Source organism: Mustela nigripes, chromosome X (assembly GCF_022355385.1).
Source record: "Mustela nigripes isolate SB6536 chromosome X, MUSNIG.SB6536, whole genome shotgun sequence".
Taxonomy (NCBI): Eukaryota; Metazoa; Chordata; class Mammalia; order Carnivora; family Mustelidae; genus Mustela; species Mustela nigripes.
This window is the reverse complement of record NC_081575.1, coordinates 20,350,536-20,370,936: the sequence shown is the minus strand read 5'-3', so window position 1 is coordinate 20,370,936 and position 20,401 is coordinate 20,350,536. Positions and strand designations below refer to the sequence as shown.

Below are 20,401 nucleotides of genomic sequence, written 5' to 3'. Positions count from 1 at the left end.
ACGCAGCGCGTGATTGGCGGAAGCAGAAATTGCTTTGCGGCCGGCACGGAAATTGCTTTCCTTTCGGCTTCCGCTCCTGGCCCATGTGAGAGACAGGCTGCTGAGATGAGCGAGGTCGGGGCTGCGGAAAGGTGAGGAGTAAAGATCGGAGTGGGGGGGTCTGGGTGTCGTTGGGGCTGGGCCCCCCGACTTTTGAAAACTGGAAGCCGCCTTTTAACAGAGGACAGTTTTTCCTCTTCCAAGACCTCACTATTCATTACAGTTTCCGCGGTAACATCCTTGAAAAGTCCTTCTGATTTAATTTAATTCACTCCCGCCTCTTCCCAGCTTTTTAGCCTCATCCCTGTTGGTCCTGATGCGGACTCTCCCTCTCCAGCTAATTTGTTGCACTTTCCTCATCACGTGACTCCGTTTGCTGCTGCTGCCGCCGAGGCGCATTTAACTCTCTGCCCTGGGAGTGCCTACATTATAAATTCCCCTTATCTTGGAAACCTTTGCTAACTGGAGTCATTCGTGACATTTTCTCCTCTGGTGTTTTATCCCCTCCCCCTGATAGGGGAACTAAATATAATCCGTTTAGTAAGGGTTGCCTTGCAAAGATTGGTACATACTGTTAGGTAATAGAGTCTGTAATTTGGTTCAGGGGACCAGTCTCCTTAGTTAAGTACCTACTTTGCCGAGGAAGCCCCAGGAAACACTGTTAACTCAGCTGCTTTCGTCCAATTCTTCCTTTCCCCATTCCTGGGAACAAGTGATCAACATGTCACTTTGGAGTAAGCTGCACCTATGAAGGTGTCTTCCTTTTGGAGAATGCTTAGAAATCTTAATGGAGAAGCGCCTGGGTGGCTCAGTTGGTTAAGCGGCTGCCTTCGGCCCAGGTCATGGAGCCCCACATTGAACCCCCTGCTCAGCAGAGAGCCTGCTTCTCCCTCCCCCTTTGCCTGCTGCTCTGCCTACTTGTACTCTCTGTCTCTGTCAAATAAATAAAACCTTTAAAAAATTATCTAGAAATATGAATGGTAAAACTGCATGGTCTCAAGGGCCAGCAACAGTGCCTTCTATCACCTTACCTAGACTCTGAGATTTTTACAGCCTCCCAGAAGTCAGTGGAAAATGCAGTACCAATCACTGAAGAGAGTTAGCTCTCTTTCATTCCATGCAGTTCTGTAGGGGCGGCACCACCCACTGCTCACCCCATGGGGATGAGGCCTGACTTCATTCTAAATTTAATGTTTTGGCAAATTTCTGGAATTTCCATACTGCTTGGTTTGTACCTCTTCCAGGGGATGGGCCCATTCTGTGCTTAAATACTGAAGTTATGTTTTAGAGATTGTTGTAATAGAAGTTATTTCAATTGATAATATTTCTCTTTTATCTCCTTTAACAGCCTTCTGGCTTTAAGCCAACAGGAAGAAGTAGAGGATTTGCCCAAAGACTACGCCTTGAGCCCCAGTGAAGATGAGGTGGGTGACAGCTGCTAAACTGCCTTCTCTGGTTCCCCTTCTGCCTCACAGGGTAGACAGCACATTCCTCAACAAAAAATGGTGGCAACATTGTTTATATTTTTCAGGACTTGCAAATAAATTACAAATGGTTATTTAGTGTTTCACGTATAAGATATTGTATTAAGTGCTGTGGAAACTTGAAGACCACATAACATACACTGTTTCTAAGATGCCTAAGTATAGTTGAGTATATAGGACCAAAATACATGGCCTTCATTTTATGATTTCCCTATTACCCAAGCTTAGATTTTTGTAGAGGTATTTAATTACGGATCTTCCTCAATTTAAGATAGCATTACGTCCTAACAAATGCATCATAAATTGAAAATATTGTAAGTTGAAAATGCATTTAATGCATTTAACTACTGAACATCATAGCTTAGCCTAGCCCACCTTAAACTTGCTCTGAACACTTACATTAGCCTACAGTTGGGCAGAATCATGTAACACAATGTCTATTTGATAATAAAGTGGTGAATATCTCATGCAGTGTTTTGGATACTGTACTGAAAATAAAAAACAGAGTGGTTGTTTGGGCGTAGAAAGGTTCTAAGTATATCAGTTATTTACCTTTATGATCGTGTGGTTGACCAGGAGCTGCAGCTCATTTCCACTGGCTAGCATCACAAGAATCATATCCCTCGTTGCTAACCTGGGAAAAGATCAAAATTCACATTTAAAATACGGTTTCTAGGGGCCCCTGAGTGGCTCGGTGGGTTAAAGCCTCTGCTTTTGGCTCAGGTCATGATCTCACGGTCCTGGGATCAAGCCCCACATTGGGCTCCCTGCTCAGCAGGGATCCTGCTTTCCCCTTTCTCTCTGCCTACTTGTGATCTCTGTCTATCAAATAAATTAAAAAAAAAATTAAAAGTAAGTAAGTAAATAAATAAATAAATAAAATAAGGTTTCTACCAAACGTGTGTCACTTTCTCACCATCACAAAGTCAAAAAATTGTAAGTCAAACCATCTTAAGTAATGGACTGTCTGTGTCTGACTGGAATATACATGTATGTGATTAAGCTGGCTCTCCAGCAGATGCTCTAGGAATTCCAACTCTCTTTTCTCTTGACAAAACTACTTAAAGTGTGTTTTTTAAAAATGTTTCTGTGTCAGACCATGCTATATATTCTATACAGAAGCATTCTCATAGCACTTTTCTTCTCAAGACTGATTAAGACAGAGGCATGACATTAGTTACAGATCACTAGGCACTATGGTCCTTATAATGAAGGAGTTTGGCTTTTAGAGTAGTTCTTTGTTTGAGCTTGAATGCCTGTACACTAGACCTCATCTGATTCCCCAATCCTCCACAAAAGAACAAGAGATTTCCATGCTGTCTTTTCCTTTCCCTTATTGTTCTGGTGGTTTTTCCTTTTCTGTGTCTAGGTGGACATTGATGGAGAGAGAAATCATCAAAAGCTTCTGGAAGCAATCAGTTCCCTTGATGGAAAGAATAGGTAACATTCTCATCCATTTGGACAGGTTATAACTAGCTGATTCCATGAGACAGATCTGCAACTAACATTGATTGCTGGGGCTCCTGGCTGGCTCAGTCATTTGAGTGTCTGACTCTTGGTTTCAGCTCAGTTCATGATCCCAGGATCCTGGGATCAAGCCCGAGTTGGGCTCTGCCCTCAGCATAGAGTCTGCTTGTCCCTCTCCCTCCCCTCTGCTCCTCCCCTACTTGCTGTGCTCCTGCCGCATCCTCTCTCTCTCTCTCTCTCTCTCAAATAAAAATTTTTAAATAAATAAAGTCTTAACAAACATTTATTGAGTGCCTAAGACAATGAAGACAAAAGTGTCAGCATATTATTAAGAGCATGTACTTTAGAAACAGATTGTGTAACCAAATTTTTATCCCCTCTGCACCTAAATTTCTTCAACTAGAAAATAAGATTAAAAACTACCTACCTCAGAGGGTCTTGACATTTAAATGAGTAAGTGTAAAGACCTTAAACCAATGCCCAGCATATAATAAGCATTGTATAATTGTTAGCAATTATTGTGTTAGGCCTTTGTGCATTTGAATTCTTAATCCATACTTAGAGTCTTTTGAAGTATTGCCTAGGAACTACTCATCCCCATTAGAAAAGCTAATTGACTTGTTCTAAAATCATTCTGCTCCTAAGTGGTAGATCCAGGATTCAGATCTAGGTATGTTTGAAACCACATCCAATACCTTTTCCACAGTGCCTACTTCATACTGCCTTGTGTTTTTGAGTGGCTGAGTCTATATTAAGAGATGGTTAAACAACCAAGTCTAGACTAGGAACAGATTTCCTGGTTTCTTGGTGACAAAACCTGATTCTAGAGGAGAAATACATGAAACCAAACCCTTGTTTGAAAAGAGAAGTGCTTTCCCCAGCAAAACGTGGGGAAATGTACTATATTCTGTTTTGCCTCATTTCAGGTGGAAATTGGCTGAGAGATCTGAAGCTAGTCTGAAGGTGTCAGAGTTCAGTGTCACTTCTGAAGGTAAGTTAACAAAGGAAGCAATTTATTCATGGAGCTTGTGAAGTTAAAAGCATAATGGTCATTTCACCCCCACCCCCTGGAACTGTTTTTGTTATGGTTAATGGATCATACCATAAATACTTAACTGAGTGGGTGAAGAAAGATGGGCTTGAGTTTCTTCCATTTCTAGAAGAAAGATGTGAAGACTACAGTCAAGGTCTCCCACTGAGGAGCTACTTCTGCGGTACAGCGACATGACTGAAGGCAGCTGCTTCTCACTAGCTTAATCACATTCATGATTTTATTTTCAGTTCTTACAGTGCTTTGATTTTGGATAATCTGCTGGAGCTCAGAGAAGTCAAGTTACTTACTCAGGGACCTTCACCTAGTACAATGTTTCTCAACCTCTTTTCTTTATTGTTCCCTGAGAAGCCTTTTTAGACTTTTTATTCATTGCCTCTCCCCCACCCCACTCCCACCCCCCACAGCCAGGAAATCAGATAACAAGGAATAAGTTTTGTTGGATAGGGTTGAGCTTTGGAGGAACACAGAAGCTGGGAATATCTAGGATTTTTTTCACCACTCCCCCACCTCCAAAACCAATTTTTATCCCTTCCGTGGCTGAGAGATTTCACCCCTAATGTGAATACACAGTCTAGTAAATTGCAGAGTTGGGATTTTTAACCTGGATATGAAGTCTAGATGCCATATCTTTTTCACCATATTCACAATTTAGGCAGCTCCAGTGAGTTCTAGGTTTCTAGTAACCACTAATGTAACCCCTCAGAACAAATAACAATGTATTCTTCAAACTTGTTCATTCAACAAATACTTAACATATTTCTACTATGTATCAGTTTCAGGATAGTTTAGATACTGGGGCTACAGTGAAGAATAAGATGAGAGAAACAGCTTCATGGAGTCTAACATTCTAAGGGAAGATCAAGGGGAAGATATAAAACATTGTGATGAAGTAAAGTGACTAAGTGGCTGCTTTAGTTTGACTGGGCTGTGACCTTTAGAATGATGTGATTCTAAGTCTAAAGGGGAGCCATTAGAAGATTTTCAGCCTGTGATTTACAGTTTCAAAATACCACTTTGGCTGCTGTGTGAAGGATGAGGTACAGCGAGGCAAAAGTAGAATCAGAAAGACCAAGAGAAAAGCAAATGTATTTTTAAAATAAATAATTTTCTCCTCTCTTGCACCCGTCAACACATTTGGGAATGTAGGAAAGCGATGGTGTCACTATGGCTGGTGGTTAAAGTAAGAGAATTATTCCTGCTTCCCTACACATTGGCCTGTCTACCAGCATTTTCTACTGAGGTGTCTCCCTATGTTATGTGGAGATTTTTGCCTCTCTTCTCAGTCTGACCAGAAAGTTTGGCCTTTTCTGCAGGATCGGGAGAAAAGCTAGTCCTTTCAGATCTACTTGGGCCTGTTAAAACTTCATCCTCATTGGCTGTTGTGAAAAAGCAACTGAATAGAGTCAAATCAAAGAAGACTGTGGAGTTACCCCTTAACAAAGAAGAGGTTGAGAGGGTGAGTTCTAGAGAAAGTGGCCTATTAAGGGGAAGAAATCGGACTGACAAGGAAAAATAGGGTAAGAGGGGAAGGTGGGGGGAAGCCTGGAACATTGGTTGGGGGTGGCGGGGGGCTGTAATTGCCACGGAAAAGATTAAAATGCACCTCCGAGGGAATGTGTCCTTAGACGTAAGCAAGAGCTACTCTCTAATGTGCTGACTCTTGGGCTAAGAACCGTTGGCTCCTGATTCCCTGCTGGGCCTCAGCGTTCAGTGCTTAATTTTGTGGCTCTTTCCTTTCGTGTACTTTGCCTGCTTCAGATCCACAGGGAAGTGGCATTCAATAAAACCTCACAAGCCCTCTCCAAATGGGATCCCATCGTCCTGAAGAACCGACAAGCAGAGCAGCTGGTTTTTCCTCTGAAGAAGGAGCAGTCAGCCTTTGCTCCCATCGAACATGTGCTCAGTGGCTGGAAGGTGAGTGCCACGCCAGGAAACTGCACCTTGGCAGGTGAGATTGATGTGACCGGACCCGGTAAATCAAAACCCCAGCTGCAGTCTTTAGTTTAGCAGTCAAGGAAGGGAGAGAGGGGGTAGAAAGACTCATGGTCAGTCCTGCAATATGCAGAATTACCCTATAGTCGCCCTTCATCCAGTTGTAGCACACAGCGCATGGTTATTTCCATGTTTTTGTGTGAAAGCATCTGATTGCCAGTAGAGAGGGAACGGGGTCATGTTTTCTTTTTCACACCCCAGTTTTCAAAAATCTTTTACAGCCACATTCTGGTCTGGGGAAAATCAGGAACTCAGCAGCGTTACTGAGCCTTAGGACTACATATGAGCAGAGGAACCAAAGTTTGCTTATAAAGGACTGCCACATGAACATATAATGTATCGTGGGTCATGACTAGCAGTTTAGCAAGTAACTCATGACTCTGAGCTACAGAAAATAAAAAAAGTTATCTCAGAGCTGGGTTGTTCAAACACTAATCCCTGGCAAATTTTTTACTTGTCTGAACTAAAAAGGATAATTGTGAGTATGGGAGATTTAAGGTTACCAGCTCTTCTTTACTGTGAGGTTAAGCTTTCCATTTTAATAGCATCAAAATAGCTTTTATGAGATGATGGTGGTAGTAAATGATGGCACTGGGGGTGGAATGGTAGTTATGCCTTTGTTGGTAATCCTGTGTTGGTCACCAAAGTCTCAATTTTTAGTCTGTGAACAACTTCAATTAGATTTCCTTTTCCAATATGCTATTGCTTATGGAGTCTATAAGGGGATATTCTCTCTTAAGTAGCAATAATCAAGAACAGCAATGCCTTGGGGTGCCTGGGTGGCTCAGTGGGTTAAGCCTCTGCCTTCGGCTCAGGTCACGATCTCAGGGTCCTGGGATCCAGCCCTGCATCGGGCTCTCTGCGCAGCGGGGAGCCTGCTTCCCCCTTTTTCTCTGCCTGTCTCTCTGCCTACTTGTGACTTCTCTCTGTCAAATAAATAAATAAGTAAATAAAATCTTTTTTTTTTTTTTTTAAAAAGCAATGGCCAAACTATGGATAGATGCCGTCTTCATGCTTCTTCTTTGAATCTTCTGTGCTTTCTAAGAATCCAGAGATAATAATGTTCTATGTGTCAGGAAGTTGAGCTAATTAGCGCTAATCAAAGTAAATGTGGCTTTGCTGCCATAGCTAGACATTGAGCAAGTTGTCACTTATTACAGGGCTAAGCTCTGTTTCAGATATTGTTGTTGAAGTCGCTATCATTCTCTTTCTAGGATGCTTCCTTTTCCACATGAAAAAGAGATCAGGTTTAAAGTGGCTGCAGGATGGAAGGGAGACTTTAGGAAAAAAATTAAGAGGTAATACAATTTGTAGGATTGAAAAATAAAAAGTACAGAAGATATATTGTGAAAAGTCTTTCCCCACCCCTGTCCCCCATCTGCTCATTTTTATCCCCATACTCACTCAGAAATAACCGCTTTTGTAAGTTTTTTGTTGTTGTTAACCTAAAAGTTTCATTGCTATTCTCTCTTTTTTTTTTTTAATCAAAAGAGTAGTAGTGCGCTACTGCACATTCTTCTGTACCTTTTTCCAAATGACAGTGTCATCTTGGAGATAGGTGGAAAATGCCTAATTGGTTATTAAACATGAGATGGTGGAGGAGTAGGTTGCATTAAGAATGGTAAAACCTCTGCTCTCCAGGAAATCCCTGTGCAAGACAGAGTGGAGCGCCCCCCCCCAAGATGCTATACATAAAACTACTGTACCATTTATTCTAAGATTCATTTTTTTAAAGATTCCATTTATTTTTGCGAGGGGGGTGGGATCATGAGCAGAGGGGAGGGGCAAAGGGAGAAGGAGACCCCCCCACTGAGCAGGGAGCCCAATGCAGGACTCGATCCTAGGACTATGGGATCATGACCTGAGCCAGAGGCAGACGCTTAACCAACTGAGCCACCCAGGTGCCCTCTAAGATTCATTTTTGAGAAATTAGGCCAGTATGGCGCAGAGCAGTAAGGAAATGGTTAGGTTGGAGAGTGCTTTCTGGTTAGCAACTGAGTTATCTTCTTATAACTTAGAATACAAAGTACTAAGGACTCTGGAGATTAAGAATCCAAAAAGTCTACAGTATAGTTTTGGCCCAGCTTCCTAAAATTCCATTTCCCTCCAAGAATATTTAAATGGGATAATGCATGAGAAAGCATTTGTAAACTGCAAAGTACTAGAAAACGATGTAAGGTACCTTCCCAGCCCCTAGCAGCCCCTACACTGGCATTACCCAAAGTGTTCTCAAAAACACCGGTCTCTCAATATGCCCCCCCAAAAGGCAGGGTTCCATTGCTAGAAAACATTGCATGCTCCTGCTGGAAATTGGCAGTTCATCATATACACTAGCATTTTAAAGGCTATGAGAAGACACTAAAGAAATCTCTTTGACTTACTCTAACCCAGAGTGTACAAATAAAAATCAAATAAATTTAACTTTAAACCTTAAAAAAAAATAAAGTACATCTAGTTCTCTGATGAAGAACATGCTTTGGGAAGAGCTGGTCTCCACTGCTGCCTCTGTACTCTTACCTTCTTTCCCTCACTGAATCTTGTCGCAGCAGGCATTAGTGAGAGGCCTCTGAAATGCCAAATCCCAAGCCCTCTGAGGCTTCAGCCTGTCGGACACTATTGACACATCACATTGGTTTAAAACAAAACAAAACAAAACAACCTCTCCTCCCTTAGTGTCTGTGATGACCTGGTCTGGTTTGGTTTTGGTTTTTTTTTTTCCCCTTATCTATCAGACTTTTCCTTAGTTCCTTTTATTATTGCTCTGTAAATTCCATGGCTTTTGGCTGTCACCAGTATATACTACACGTCAGTCTAGATGTCTTCTTCTGAGCTCCAGTCCCATATTCCATACGACCAGTAGGCCTCGTCTGGGTCTCCTATATGAACCTTAAACTTCACACACAACAAAGTAAGCTTGGCATTTTCCTTCGTTCTGTATTTGAGTCAACAGCATAACTCACTGTCCCAGCCCCTTAAGTTGGAAACCTCAGCCAACTGATTCTTCCTCTTTCTACCCCTCCTTCACTGAACTTCCCCGTTTCCCCCTTAACTGCCACCCCTCCCCAGCCCACATCGTGGGCTATGCCCGTACATTTTCTCTGTAATAGCTCTCAGATCCCTGGTTCCTCTTCTCATTTTCACCTGTCATTTGGCCTTTACATATAAATCCTTACATGATCACGATTTTTTTCTTTCCAAAACACAAAACTGATTGTCACTCTGCTGTTTAAAATCCTTCAAAAGGCTCCCTACTTAGAGAATGAAACAGAAGCGCCTAGTTTTTTAACTACACTGGACAAAACATTTTCCGCTCCGTGTCTCTCTGTATGTCTGTTTTATTTACACTCCCCTCCATTTGCCCCCCACCACCCTTACAGAATGGTACTTAATGCCTCCAAACCTAAATCAAAAAGTCCTTCCCCAAGCCTAACCCACCTCCTAATTAAAATTACTGTTCACGGGGCCACCTGTGTGGCTTAGTGAGTTAAGCCTCTGCCTTCCCTGCATTGGGCTTTCTGCTCAGCGGGGAGCCTGCTTCCCCCCACTTTCTCTGCCTGCCTCTGCCTCCTTGTGATCTCTCTCTCTGTCAAAGAAATTTTTAAACTAATAAAAAAAATTATTGTTCACTTACTTTGTGATTGCTCCTATGGACTCACATGTGGCCTGTTATGTTGCCAGTGGTACGTGTGTCTTCCCTCTGAAAGGCTACGAGCTCTATGAGGACAGGAACAATCTTAATCAATTGTGTATTCCTTGCACCCTGCACAAGTGCCTGGAATGTAGCTGCAATCAATAAATGTTTGTAAATTGAATTGGAGGGAGATTACAACATTGTAATATAAATCATTTTGTAGCCTGTGATTGATCACTACTGCAAATACGAAAAATGGAAGAACGTGCACCTTTACCATTCAGTAGAATAGGTTTATGGTTAAATCAATAACACCGTGTAGCATGTGGTGATCTGTGTTTATGCATTTGTCCAGATATTTGTAAATTTAATACCCACCATGATGGATATGGCTGTTGAAGAAAACCACGTATAATACATTTGTGAGGTTTGAAACTGGCTCTGTTGCCTAGGGGTATCTTTGTGCCTTGCCAAAGTGGGCCATGGCATGATCAACCTGATTATTTTAACCATGTTCACAGTGTCAGTCAAGCAGTAAACAGTATCTTTTGTTGACGTGTGAAGTAACTGGTTCGGTCCATTCATTTCATATATATATATATATATATATATATATATATATATATAGACTACCTAGCATGCAAAGTTAACTGGAAACAAGGGATTAGAACCAAAATTAGAAAATGACTAGAGTTAAATTTGAACTGTCAGGAAGCTAAGACCTAACCTCCCCCTTTTTTCTAGAAGTACTCTTTAAAGGAAGCTTATAAGAGTCTTAAATTCCTTTTTTTTTTTTTTTATGATTTTATTTATTTATTTATTTATTTATTGGATAGAGAGAGCGAGAGTGAGCATGAGCAGGGGGAGGGAAGAGGAAGAAGCAGACTCCCCGCTAAGCTCAGAGCCTGATGCTGGACCCCATCCCAGGACCCTGAGATCATAGCCTGAGATGAAGGCAGACACTTAACCAACTGGGCCACCCAGGCACACACCCCCCCGGGTCTTAAAATTCCTGACTCTACAGTAATGCACATGCATACTTCAAATATACGTAATATGGGGACCATTTTGTTTTGTCACTATCAAAACTGACAGTATGGTACTGTTGTTCCTCCGTCCTGACAGCATTTACCTTAAGGGCATCCTGCTTTGATATTTAAGAGAATAGTGTTCTGTTTTACATATTTTGATAATCTGAACAGAGTGATCCCCTTGATGATAGAGAGTAGTTTTAGAATACCCTTGCTGAAGTTGTCTTAAATCAGAAGAAAAGTGAGGTTTTATCTACACTGCTGAACAGCGAGACTGGAACCCATTCTCTTGCTGTAACAGCCAATCCTTGCCAGTTTGTGATTCCCATTATAGTATAAAGTAGATGGTGATAGGATTGTAAACAGGGAGGCTAGGAGCATGGCTTAAGACTTGGAATGTTCTGTTACCTCCTTAAGGCAAGAACTCCCCTGGAGCAGGAAGTTTTTAATCTCCTCCATAAGAACAAGCAGCCGGTGACAGACCCTTTACTGACTCCCGTGGAAAAGGCCTCTCTCAAAGCCATGAGCCTGGAAGAGGTAAGTGTAACAGGCCCTTTGATACATCTAGATGTGCTCTATTCCTCCCGTCATTTGCACTCAAGCCCAGGAGTCACTGTGAATGTCATTCATTGTAGGCTAAGATGCGCCGAGCAGAGCTTCAGAGGGCCCGGGCCCTGCAGTCCTACTATGAGGCCAGGGCTCGAAGAGAAAAGAAAATCAAGAGCAAAAAGTAAGGAGGCCCCTATTGACATGGCCGTGCGTGCGCCCTGGAAGAAAGTGATGTAGCTAATCACGAGTCCGTAGGAAAGAACCTTGGACGTAGCAACTGGGGTCATGTGGAAGAGGTCCCAAATAGGAGTGACTAGCATTTTTTTTTTCTCAGTCCAACCTCATAGTTTTGCCTGCTTCGGTAGTGCCCTCTCCTCTGGCTTTGGCTTTCAATCTCGGTTTTGCTAAAAAGAGGACTGTTCAATTACTTTCTCTCCCTTCCAGGACATCATGGAGTGGTTCTGCAGAATGAGCTCTGAATTCTACAGCTGTTGAGGCCAGTAGGGCTTCCTTCCTGCCTTTTGGCCTCTTTGGAACTTCTTCTACTCTTGCCTTGCGCTCTAGAAGCAGAGGGGACTCTTTGCTCTGCAGAGGTGTGCCCCTGGGGGCTGCAGGGACGGAGAGGCTTGCCAGTCCTCTCAGGTCCCAAACTGGTTCCCTATAGTCAGCCAGCTCTGTGATGTCCATTCTAGCCCCTGCATAGGGAAACCCCTTGGGGAGCGGGGACACTTTTGTGTGTGGCATCAGTGTTGCAGCTAAATCTGCCCTCTCACTCTGTAGGTATCGCAAGGTCCTGAAGAAAGGAAAGGCCAGGAAAGCCCTCAAGGACTTTGAGAAGCTGCGGAAGGTCAATCCTACTGCAGCATTGGAAGAACTGGAAAAAATCGAAAAGGCCAGAATGATGGTGAGGCTGCCTTTCGCCCCCACCCCTTGAATCGGCTTTCCCCCCAAAAGTGGTAAGGATCTCACTCTGCCCTTTCTTTCCAGGAGCGAATGAGCCTTAAGCACCAGAACAGTGGGAAATGGGCCAAGTCAAAGGCAATTATGGCCAAATATGACCTGGAGGTAAGAGATCCTCGGGGTGAGAGAAGAGATGGAATTGGAGGACAGAAAGGAAAATCAGTCCATAAGGATGCTAGCAGAAGCAGAGTTGGGGAAGAGCCCTGAGGAAGAATGGAAAACCAGGATTCTAAAAAGGCATCAAAAAAATCTCTAAGGCAGAGAGGAAAAGAACCAGGAACAAGGTGGAAAAGGAGAGATGAAAGGGAAACAGCATTGAAGGCAAGTCCAGTTAAAGGGGAGAGGAGCTTTTTTTTTTTTAACCTTGTTTCACGTGTTGATTTTCTTGAGGACAAAGAATTTGTCTCCCATTTTATTCCATAGCTGTTAACACAGTGGTATATGTACAGTTTAAACAGTAGGCACCGGTAAGAAATACTTAAGTCAAATTGAGAGGAGGCAGCTTTATGAAATGAACCAGGAAAGGTGTCATTGCAGTCACTAATGACAAGGCGCTCGTGCTGTGACTTCTTCCTCCAGGCTCGCCAGGCTATGCAGGAACAATTGGCCAGGAACAAAGAACTGACGCAGAAGCTCCAGGTGGCCTCCAACAGTGAGGAAGAGGAGGAGGGTGTGGAGGAAGAGGGTGACCTTGTCCCTGATGCAGTGAATGAGATCCAGATGGACGCCGACGGACCGAACCCCTGGATGCTCAGGAATCACTCCAGAGGCACGAAAGAGGCCAAAGGCCAGGATCCTGAGCAACTTCCAGAACCTGGAGCCCATGAGGCTTCTGAAAGTGAGGAAGAAGAAGACAGACCAGGGGCGGAAGAAGAAACTTTGTTGAATGAATTTGAGGAAAGGCGGTCACTGCGGAGGAAGTCTGGGCTCAACCAGGACGCCGAGCCAGTGAGCAGACAAGAGCCCAAAGGTAAGTTGTGGTGGACTGGAATGGAGAACTGCTCAGTGCTAGTGTTTTGGACGGACCAAGAGAGGAAAACTGTCCATGCACACGTGCAGCAGAGTCATCAGGCTTTAGGGACTTTACAGAGAATACTGGGAGCCCCTGAAAAGAAGACAGATTAATAGTAACCGGTTTTCTTCAAAGGCATTTAATACACAGGCATCTTCATGGCTGTACAAGGTGTATCTGGACATGTTTTTGCTCTTGAGGGCCTGTGGTCATCAGAGACAGAACCACTCCATCCTTGAAACAAGAGAAGGAGCTAACATGACCGGTGCCCACAAACCGGACCCAGCTGCATGTGGGAACAGTGAGTCTGGAAGGCCGTTCGCACCCACAGACAGAGGCCGATTTTGAGGCATTATGAAATTTCTTCGAAATACTGCTGCAGTTTTCGGTTTTGTTTGTAAAGTAGGGGTGGCATTTTTAGCACTTAGTGATGTCGGTTGATAGGTGCCAGTGTGGGGTGAGACTTTCCTTGACAAGAATGAAGGACTCCACAGGCTATATGACAAATGAGAATTGTCACCCCGTGCTCAGACTCAATTTGTGTATTATATTTTCTGTTATCTTCAAGAGATTTTATATTAACAACCTTAGCACCCTTGAGACAGGTCAGAAAGTTCCCATTCTGGAGAGAAAGTCTGCTTAGGAAACTACATTCAGAAATCGCTTGGTTGTCTGGGCAGATTTTTGGGTCTCATTTTATTTCCTATAAAAATAATGGATTCAGATGATGGCAAGATTCTGTTTTTCCGTGAAAACTATTTTGAAAGAACTGTCATTTAGAATGTATTATAGGACCTTTACTTAGGGTTCTCAGCTGGAGAGTTCTGGGATTAATAGTTACAAGCAGTCACTTCCAAGAGGCCTTTGGAAAGCAGCATTGTAAGCCAAGATCGTGGGAGCAGTCTTCATACGACCCCGGGACACCAGCCAAATCATCCTGGGCTTCCTCAAAAGCTAGTTCTCTTGCTGAATGTGTAGAGCAGTTGGTTTTGGTATGAAAGGTGGATTTGGACTGCCTTGGATGATAAATTAATAGAATATTCCAAAACGTTCAGGCAAATAGTGTCCTAAAATAGTGGGAAGTTGTGGACCCCAAATAAAATGAGCCAAGGACCTTAATCCTTGGGGGATATACATACATGTGTCCAAAGGGCATGTTTAAGTTGCTTTTCAGAGACTTCAAGCCAAAGCTAGGGAGCAGGATGAACTTGGGAATGGAAGCAACTCAAGTCAAGCAAAGAGGAGTTTAGAAGTGTGTCACTGCCATATTTCCCTCAGGGCTCTCAGAGCCTAGTGGTATTTGCTCAGATGTTGCCGGTGATGGGAAAATGCCAAGCAACCTGACTTGGACACAGCAGATTATGAAATGCTGCCTTCAGATAAAACACTGCTTCCCAACATGCTGCTTTTAACTACTAAACTCTATTGCCTGCTACTTGATAGGCAATGATTAGTGAATTCTCCCAAGAGATGTAGCGAATGGAATCCTCTCTTCCCCGTGGTGCCGAGCCCCATGAATGGGAGCACCTAAATGCTCGCTGTTGAGTGTGCTCGGGAAATGCTGTGTGACAAGGCAACTTCCAGCCTCCTTTTCTGACAGCTTTCCTTTCTTCCCCCAGATTCTAGCAGTCAGGAGGTGCTGTCTGAACTGAGGGCACTGGCTCAGAAACTCAACAAGGAAAAAAATCAGTCTGGGAAGCAGAATATGAGTTCCACGAGGACAGTTCCAGTGGTCCAGAGGGAGGGACCTCCCAAGGCAGAAGAGGAGCCCCTGTTGCTGCAGAGGCCAGAGAGAGCACACACTGTGCAGGAGCTAGAAGAGCTGGCCAAAGAAGGATGTTTTCAGAATGAGGAGGTCCCCAGGCCTAGCAGGGAAGGGCAGCAGACGGAGAGGAACCCAAATACTCAGCCGGGTGTTCCCAAGGAAAAGAAAAGGAAGGAGCAAATGATTGATCTACAGAACCTCCTGACCACAAAATCTCCTTCTGTGAAGTCTTTGGCCATTCCCACGACAGTGGAGGAGTTGGTGAGCAGAGCCGGGGGCATGGGCCATTGTGGGGGATCAGAGCTGGTGCAGAAAGTGTCCTTCTTGCACGAGGAGGGGAATCAGTGAAGTTTTGGGATGCTGGGGCATGTGTCAGTAGTCGAAAGGCCCAGAGTAGCACGCGGCCGGGCTGGTCCCGTGACCGTTCAGTAGACACCACTATGTGAGTGCCGCTGAGACTCCCACATCTTAAATCCTGAGCTACCAAACCCTCCCTGGGGCGATTCTAAAACTGCCATCAGAGGAAAGAGAGAGGCACTTAGAGCTCTGACCAGATCCCAGGCAGGACAATTCAAAAGGTGAATCATTGAGCTGTTGCCAAGGTTGTGCTCTATTCACTGGGACCTGAAATGGTCTGAGACTGTCTGATTCAGTAATTGAAACTGCTCCATTGAAGAGCCCTGGCGCCTGTCTTTTCAGGGATATAAGCTGGAGGACACCCACGTTCTGGCCAGGCCCCTTGGAGCTCCTCCTCCTAACACAGGCCATTCCTTCCTCTATGCTGCAGCTTCCTTACTGAAAGTTTGAAATTGTGTCATATGATAATGAGTTAGGGATATTTACCCTAGAGGAAAGAAAATTGGAGCATGATTGGCTGCTGATCCATTTATATTGCAAGACCATCATTGTTCAGCGCTTTCCCCCTAGGGGGCGCTAAAATGTCACAACCCAAAATTCAGGTGTTCTCCCTAGGAACCAGCGCTGTTCATCCGTGGCTCTTAAGGCAAGCTGTAGCTCTCATTCTTGTTTTTTCCTAGGAAGATGAAGAGGAGAGGGATCAAAAGCAGATGATAAAGGAAGCTTTTGCCGGGGATGATGTCATCAGAGACTTCTTGAAAGAGAAGAGGGAAGCTGTGGAGGCGAGTAAGCCAAAGGACGTGGACCTGACTCTGCCTGGCTGGGGCGAGTGGGGTGGTATGGGCCTAAAGCCCAGTGCCAAGAAGAGACGCCGGTAAGAACAGGGAAGAAAGCCTGTCAGAAGTGCACCAGGTTCTTCCACTTTACCCTCATGCGTCCTCCCTGCCCTTTTGACTGAGTCCTTAATGTTCTTAGTCAGACATCCTGCCGTTCTGCTTTCCAGGTTTCTCATTAAAACCCCTGAGGGTCCTCCAAGAAAAGACAAGAATTTGCCAAATGTGATTATCAATGAGAAGCGAAATGTCCATGCAGCAGCTCATCAGGTGAGGGAGAGAGAAACCCTTTGCTGCCTAGCTCTCTTGCTTGAGAGGAATATTCTAGTGCCCTGTGGTCAAGACAGATGTGTGATCTTGACCACAGAAACAAAGCTGTTCTCTTTACCACTGACTGGCTCTGAGATGCATAACTCCAGATCAATTCTGGCATTTTAATTTCTGACTGGGAAGAGGTTGAGGTTTAAAGGAAAATCTTGGCAGCAATGGCGAAGCCCCCAAGTTTGAGATTTTAGCTAGCACCCCAGACAATTCCAGTGCAGACAGGTCTCACCAAGCTAAGAATTACCATTCCTCAGGCTTGTATTTGTAGTCAGGATAATGTAGAGAGGCCATAGGTTTGAGCTGCATCTTAAGAAAAATGAAGACAAACCGGTACTCGTTCAGGACAGCAAGTGGAATTAAAATTGTGTCCAATGACAAGCCAGGGATATTTACCCAAGCGAGAAGCAAACTGGAGCAAGATTGTGGTCTTTAGATATATTGCAGGCTGTCATGTGGAGTTTAGTCACATAAAGTAGCAGTTGGGAAAAACGGAGTTCAGCTTGAGGAGAAACTTTCTGGTTCTCAGTTGGTAGAGCATGCAGCTCTTGATCTCAGGGTCACCAGTTCAAGCCCCACACTGGGCATGGAGCCTACTTTAAGAAAAAGAAAAAGAAAGAAAAGAAAAACTTTCCGCTGGTCCACAGGGCGAATGGGTTGCCCCGGGGATATGAGCATGTGTAGAGGAGACTCCGGAGTAAGACTGGCCTCGGTGACTTTTATGTTCCCTTCAGTTCTGAAAGTCTGTGACCCTGAGACCTGTCCCCAGCCAGTATAAAATTGAAATGAGTTGTAGTTTTTCTTCTGAAAAAGGGGAGGAACTGTTTAGTAGGTAAGCCTGGGTGGGAGGGCGGGCCAGATGTTCTCAAGCAGATTGGAACTTCTAAGGTTAGACAAAAAAGTAAGAAATGACCATTCCAGTAAACACTTTACTGATCGATCTTTGTGAACCAATCACTGAGGAAACTGAATTGTAACCAGTGTAATCCCAGTTGTAGATCTATAACCACAAAATAGGCAATGATCACTAGGATAAAAGAGAGAGAGAAAAGGGTTAAAAGGGTGCTTCACCAGGACAGGAAGGGCAGCGTAGACCTCAGTAAAATCAGGAGTCTTGCCTTTGAAAAAAAAAAAAAATTACAGTCACAATAAACAGACAGTTTTCCAAGAATCTCCCTGATTTTCCTCATCTTTTTAATAAGCTATAGACTGCAGGTCCCAGCATGCAGTAAAGTACGCTTCAAGCTGAAGGAAAAAAGAAAATCCTCCCAAGACTGAATATTTTTCCCAGGTGTTTTTTTTTTTTTTCCCCTACTTTACATGACATGCACAGATCTAGGTAGCAACCCCGCTAAGACATGAGACATCCCTTAACCTAAAGAAAACTGCTTCCTTCACTACCACCAGGACTGTCTAGTAGTGCTCAAACTCTCCAGTGTTCCACTGACTATCTCCAAAGACTACTGATTGTAACTTCCTGGTTTTTCTGCTTGCTTTTTTTTTTTTTCTTTCCTCTTCTTTGGCCTTCAGGGGAAGTGTTTTAAAGATTATTATATAAATGTCTGAAGGTACCATTTTTGGAGTGGAAAAGAGTAGTAAACAAGGAAAGGAGCCCTGGGCTCTATCCCTTACTGCTCATAATTTACTCCGGTAAATCACTTCCCCTCTCTAAGCCAAATTCTGGGGCCAAGGGAGATGACCTTTGCCATTATGTAGGGCCTTCCAGCTCAGACATTCTGTGATGCCAAAAGAGGAATTAAGCTAACTGAGCATCAATGCCTGGTGTAGTTCAGGATTCATGGTCAACCTCTGGGTTCCTTAAAATGTCAGTCCCGTGTATCAAGGAGAAAAAAGCAAGGAATAAAGAGCTTGAAGAGGGTAGGAGGGTCACAACATTGACAGGGACCCACAAGTGCCCAGACATGTCTTGCAGTCACCGTTTGGTATAAGAAGACCCACTTAGAGACAGCTGCAGTTGTCCAGCTCCCCCTGGAGCTGCGGTAGTGTTCCTACACTACGGGACAGTGTCAGGGTGGGTTTTCGATTTCTGGATTGTTGGGTAAGCCTGGGTGGGAGGGCGGGCCAGATGTTCTCAAGCAGATTGGAACTTCTAAGGTTAGACTGGGGGTATTGGGGATGCCTTGACGCCTCAGTAGCTTCGCTCACCACAGCCACATAGAACTGTGACCTGGGCACTAAACTCCTGGCCAGTTGCCATTAGAGTTCACCAGCTGCACTCCAGGCCTGGCTCGTGACAAGTCATTCTGCCTTCCTTTCCAGGTGCGGGTGCTTCCATATCCATTCACACACCATCAGCAATTTGAAAGGACCATCCAGACCCCCATAGGATCTACATGGAACACGCAGAGGGCCTTCCAAAAGCTGACTATGCCGAAGGTTGTCACCAAGCCAGGTCACATCATTAAGCCTATAAAAGCAGAGGATGTGGGCTATCGGTCTTCCTCAAGGTCGGACCTCTCTGTTGTACAGAGGAATCCAAAACAACTCTCCCTACGTCACAAAAAACAGCTGAAGAAAAACTCAGTAGATTGAGTTGCTGGAGGAGTGACATCTTGGTTCCCAGAACTAGGAGCCCTGACCGCTCCTCCATTGGCCTGATTTGACTCTGAGCTGCAGGATCAATTACCAGACTGGCTTAGCACACTGTAAGTGTAGTTAAGCCGCATTTTAAAAATAAATGCATTTTTATCTATTTAACTAGAATGTATTCTCTGTTGTCACAAGTCAGACAGGATACCTTTGGGTGATCCCCATGGCATTTCTCCAGTCACATTTGTCAGGGGAACCTCACTGTCTCACCAAGGATTATGTAGTTAGTCCTAATTTAAAGTAGAGAGAAGCTACCAGAGCCTGTGATCTGAAATACATATCAGACACAAACACCTAGAACACACCCAAAGAGTCAGGGATAGTGTCTAAATACCGTATACTCTTCCCCTCTGAACCTAAAAACTGCATGCACAAACCATGCAACTGGATCGCGCCCTGGGCTGGTCCTCTGGCGCTGCTAAAGCTGGTGTTAGCTTTAGTCCCGCCACTCTGTCGTTCTCGCGCCTGAGCCTCCCAGCTCTTGGGCCCAGTTGCTATCTAGACTAGTTAGCACTTCCTTTCTCATTCTGAAGACAGTTTTTACCTTTATCTTACAGATGAGGTAGATGAGCTTCCAAAAATAAAGCTCTGTTCCCTTTCCTTCCTCACTCAGGACCAGCACTCGAGTCCAGCTGCTCTGTGGCAGTTCCCCGGGGCTTCTCAGCTCTGAAGAACCTGCCTGTCTTTGGTTGGCAAATATCTATCTATATGGAAAGAGCCCCTGCACCCGATATTTCTAACAAGGAATTGGAGAAACTTCTTAAGACTCCATAAGGACATAACCATTGCGGTGCTATACTCCTTTTAGTCCAAGATGTGGGTTCATTTTTGTGTGTCTACAGAGCCCTCTGAGAATTTGATGGGAGTTAATGAACCCTCCCCAGAAAACTGCACAAACATGGACACTTTTACATACAGTTTGAGGAACTTCACAGACATTTGGAATCCCTGGGCCAAAAGCTCTGCAACCCCACAGAGTTGTCTTTTGCAGCCCTCCCCAAATCGGTGTGGCCCTGGTTTCCAAGCACATCACTCTCCAGGTCCCTTCCACAATGTTTGGACCTCATAGGTAACTCGTAACTACTAGTAACTACAGGTGGAAGAATGCAGATGAGTGATATATCCAGGGCTATGCAGTAATGACTGAGTAGGCACTAGGAACCGAGACTAAACTCCAAAGCCAAAAGCCACTCCATAAATTTCTATGAAACTCCCGATGGTACCACTGCAATCCTCTCAAGAGCCAGCCCGGGGCTGGAAAGGGAAATGAGTGTGTTGATTGTGTTTAGAGCCCAG

At 44.3% G+C, this 20,401-nt stretch overlaps 1 protein-coding gene across 3 annotated transcripts; it reads left to right on the top strand.

The window, feature by feature from the left end:
• Positions 1-29: 29 nt before the first annotated feature.
• Positions 30-19,213, top strand: UTP14A (UTP14A small subunit processome component). 3 transcript variants are annotated; one of them, XM_059385378.1, is made up of 15 exons: positions 30-131; positions 1,388-1,463; positions 2,893-2,963; positions 3,917-3,981; positions 5,358-5,500; positions 5,803-5,958; positions 11,116-11,235; positions 11,334-11,428; positions 12,028-12,151; positions 12,235-12,312; positions 12,787-13,177; positions 14,839-15,245; positions 16,022-16,215; positions 16,345-16,444; positions 18,776-19,213. In XM_059385378.1, exons 1-15 carry the CDS (start codon positions 106-108, stop codon positions 19,046-19,048), a joined length of 2,319 nt encoding a protein of 772 aa, XP_059241361.1. In that variant the 5' UTR covers positions 30-105; the 3' UTR covers positions 19,049-19,213. The 3 variants fall into 3 exon arrangements, with proteins under 3 accessions (XP_059241361.1, XP_059241362.1, XP_059241363.1); XM_059385379.1 differs by having other exon boundaries at positions 16,022-16,127; positions 18,776-18,865; XM_059385380.1 differs by lacking the exon at positions 18,776-19,213 and having other exon boundaries at positions 16,022-16,123.
• Positions 19,214-20,401: the final 1,188 nt, after the last annotated feature.

What these genes read in the sequence shown, in the direction of transcription:
- UTP14A (XM_059385378.1), top strand. Translation starts at nt 106, where the DNA reads ATGAGCGAGGTCGGGGCTGCGGAAAG. An exon ending in ACAAAGAAGAGGTTGAGAGG is followed by an intron (nt 5,501 to 5,802) that starts GTGAGTTCTAGA and finishes TGCCTGCTTCAG; the next exon opens with ATCCACAGGGAAGTGGCATT. An exon ending in AGTGCCAAGAAGAGACGCCG is followed by an intron (nt 16,216 to 16,344) that starts GTAAGAACAGGG and finishes TCTGCTTTCCAG; the next exon opens with GTTTCTCATTAAAACCCCTG.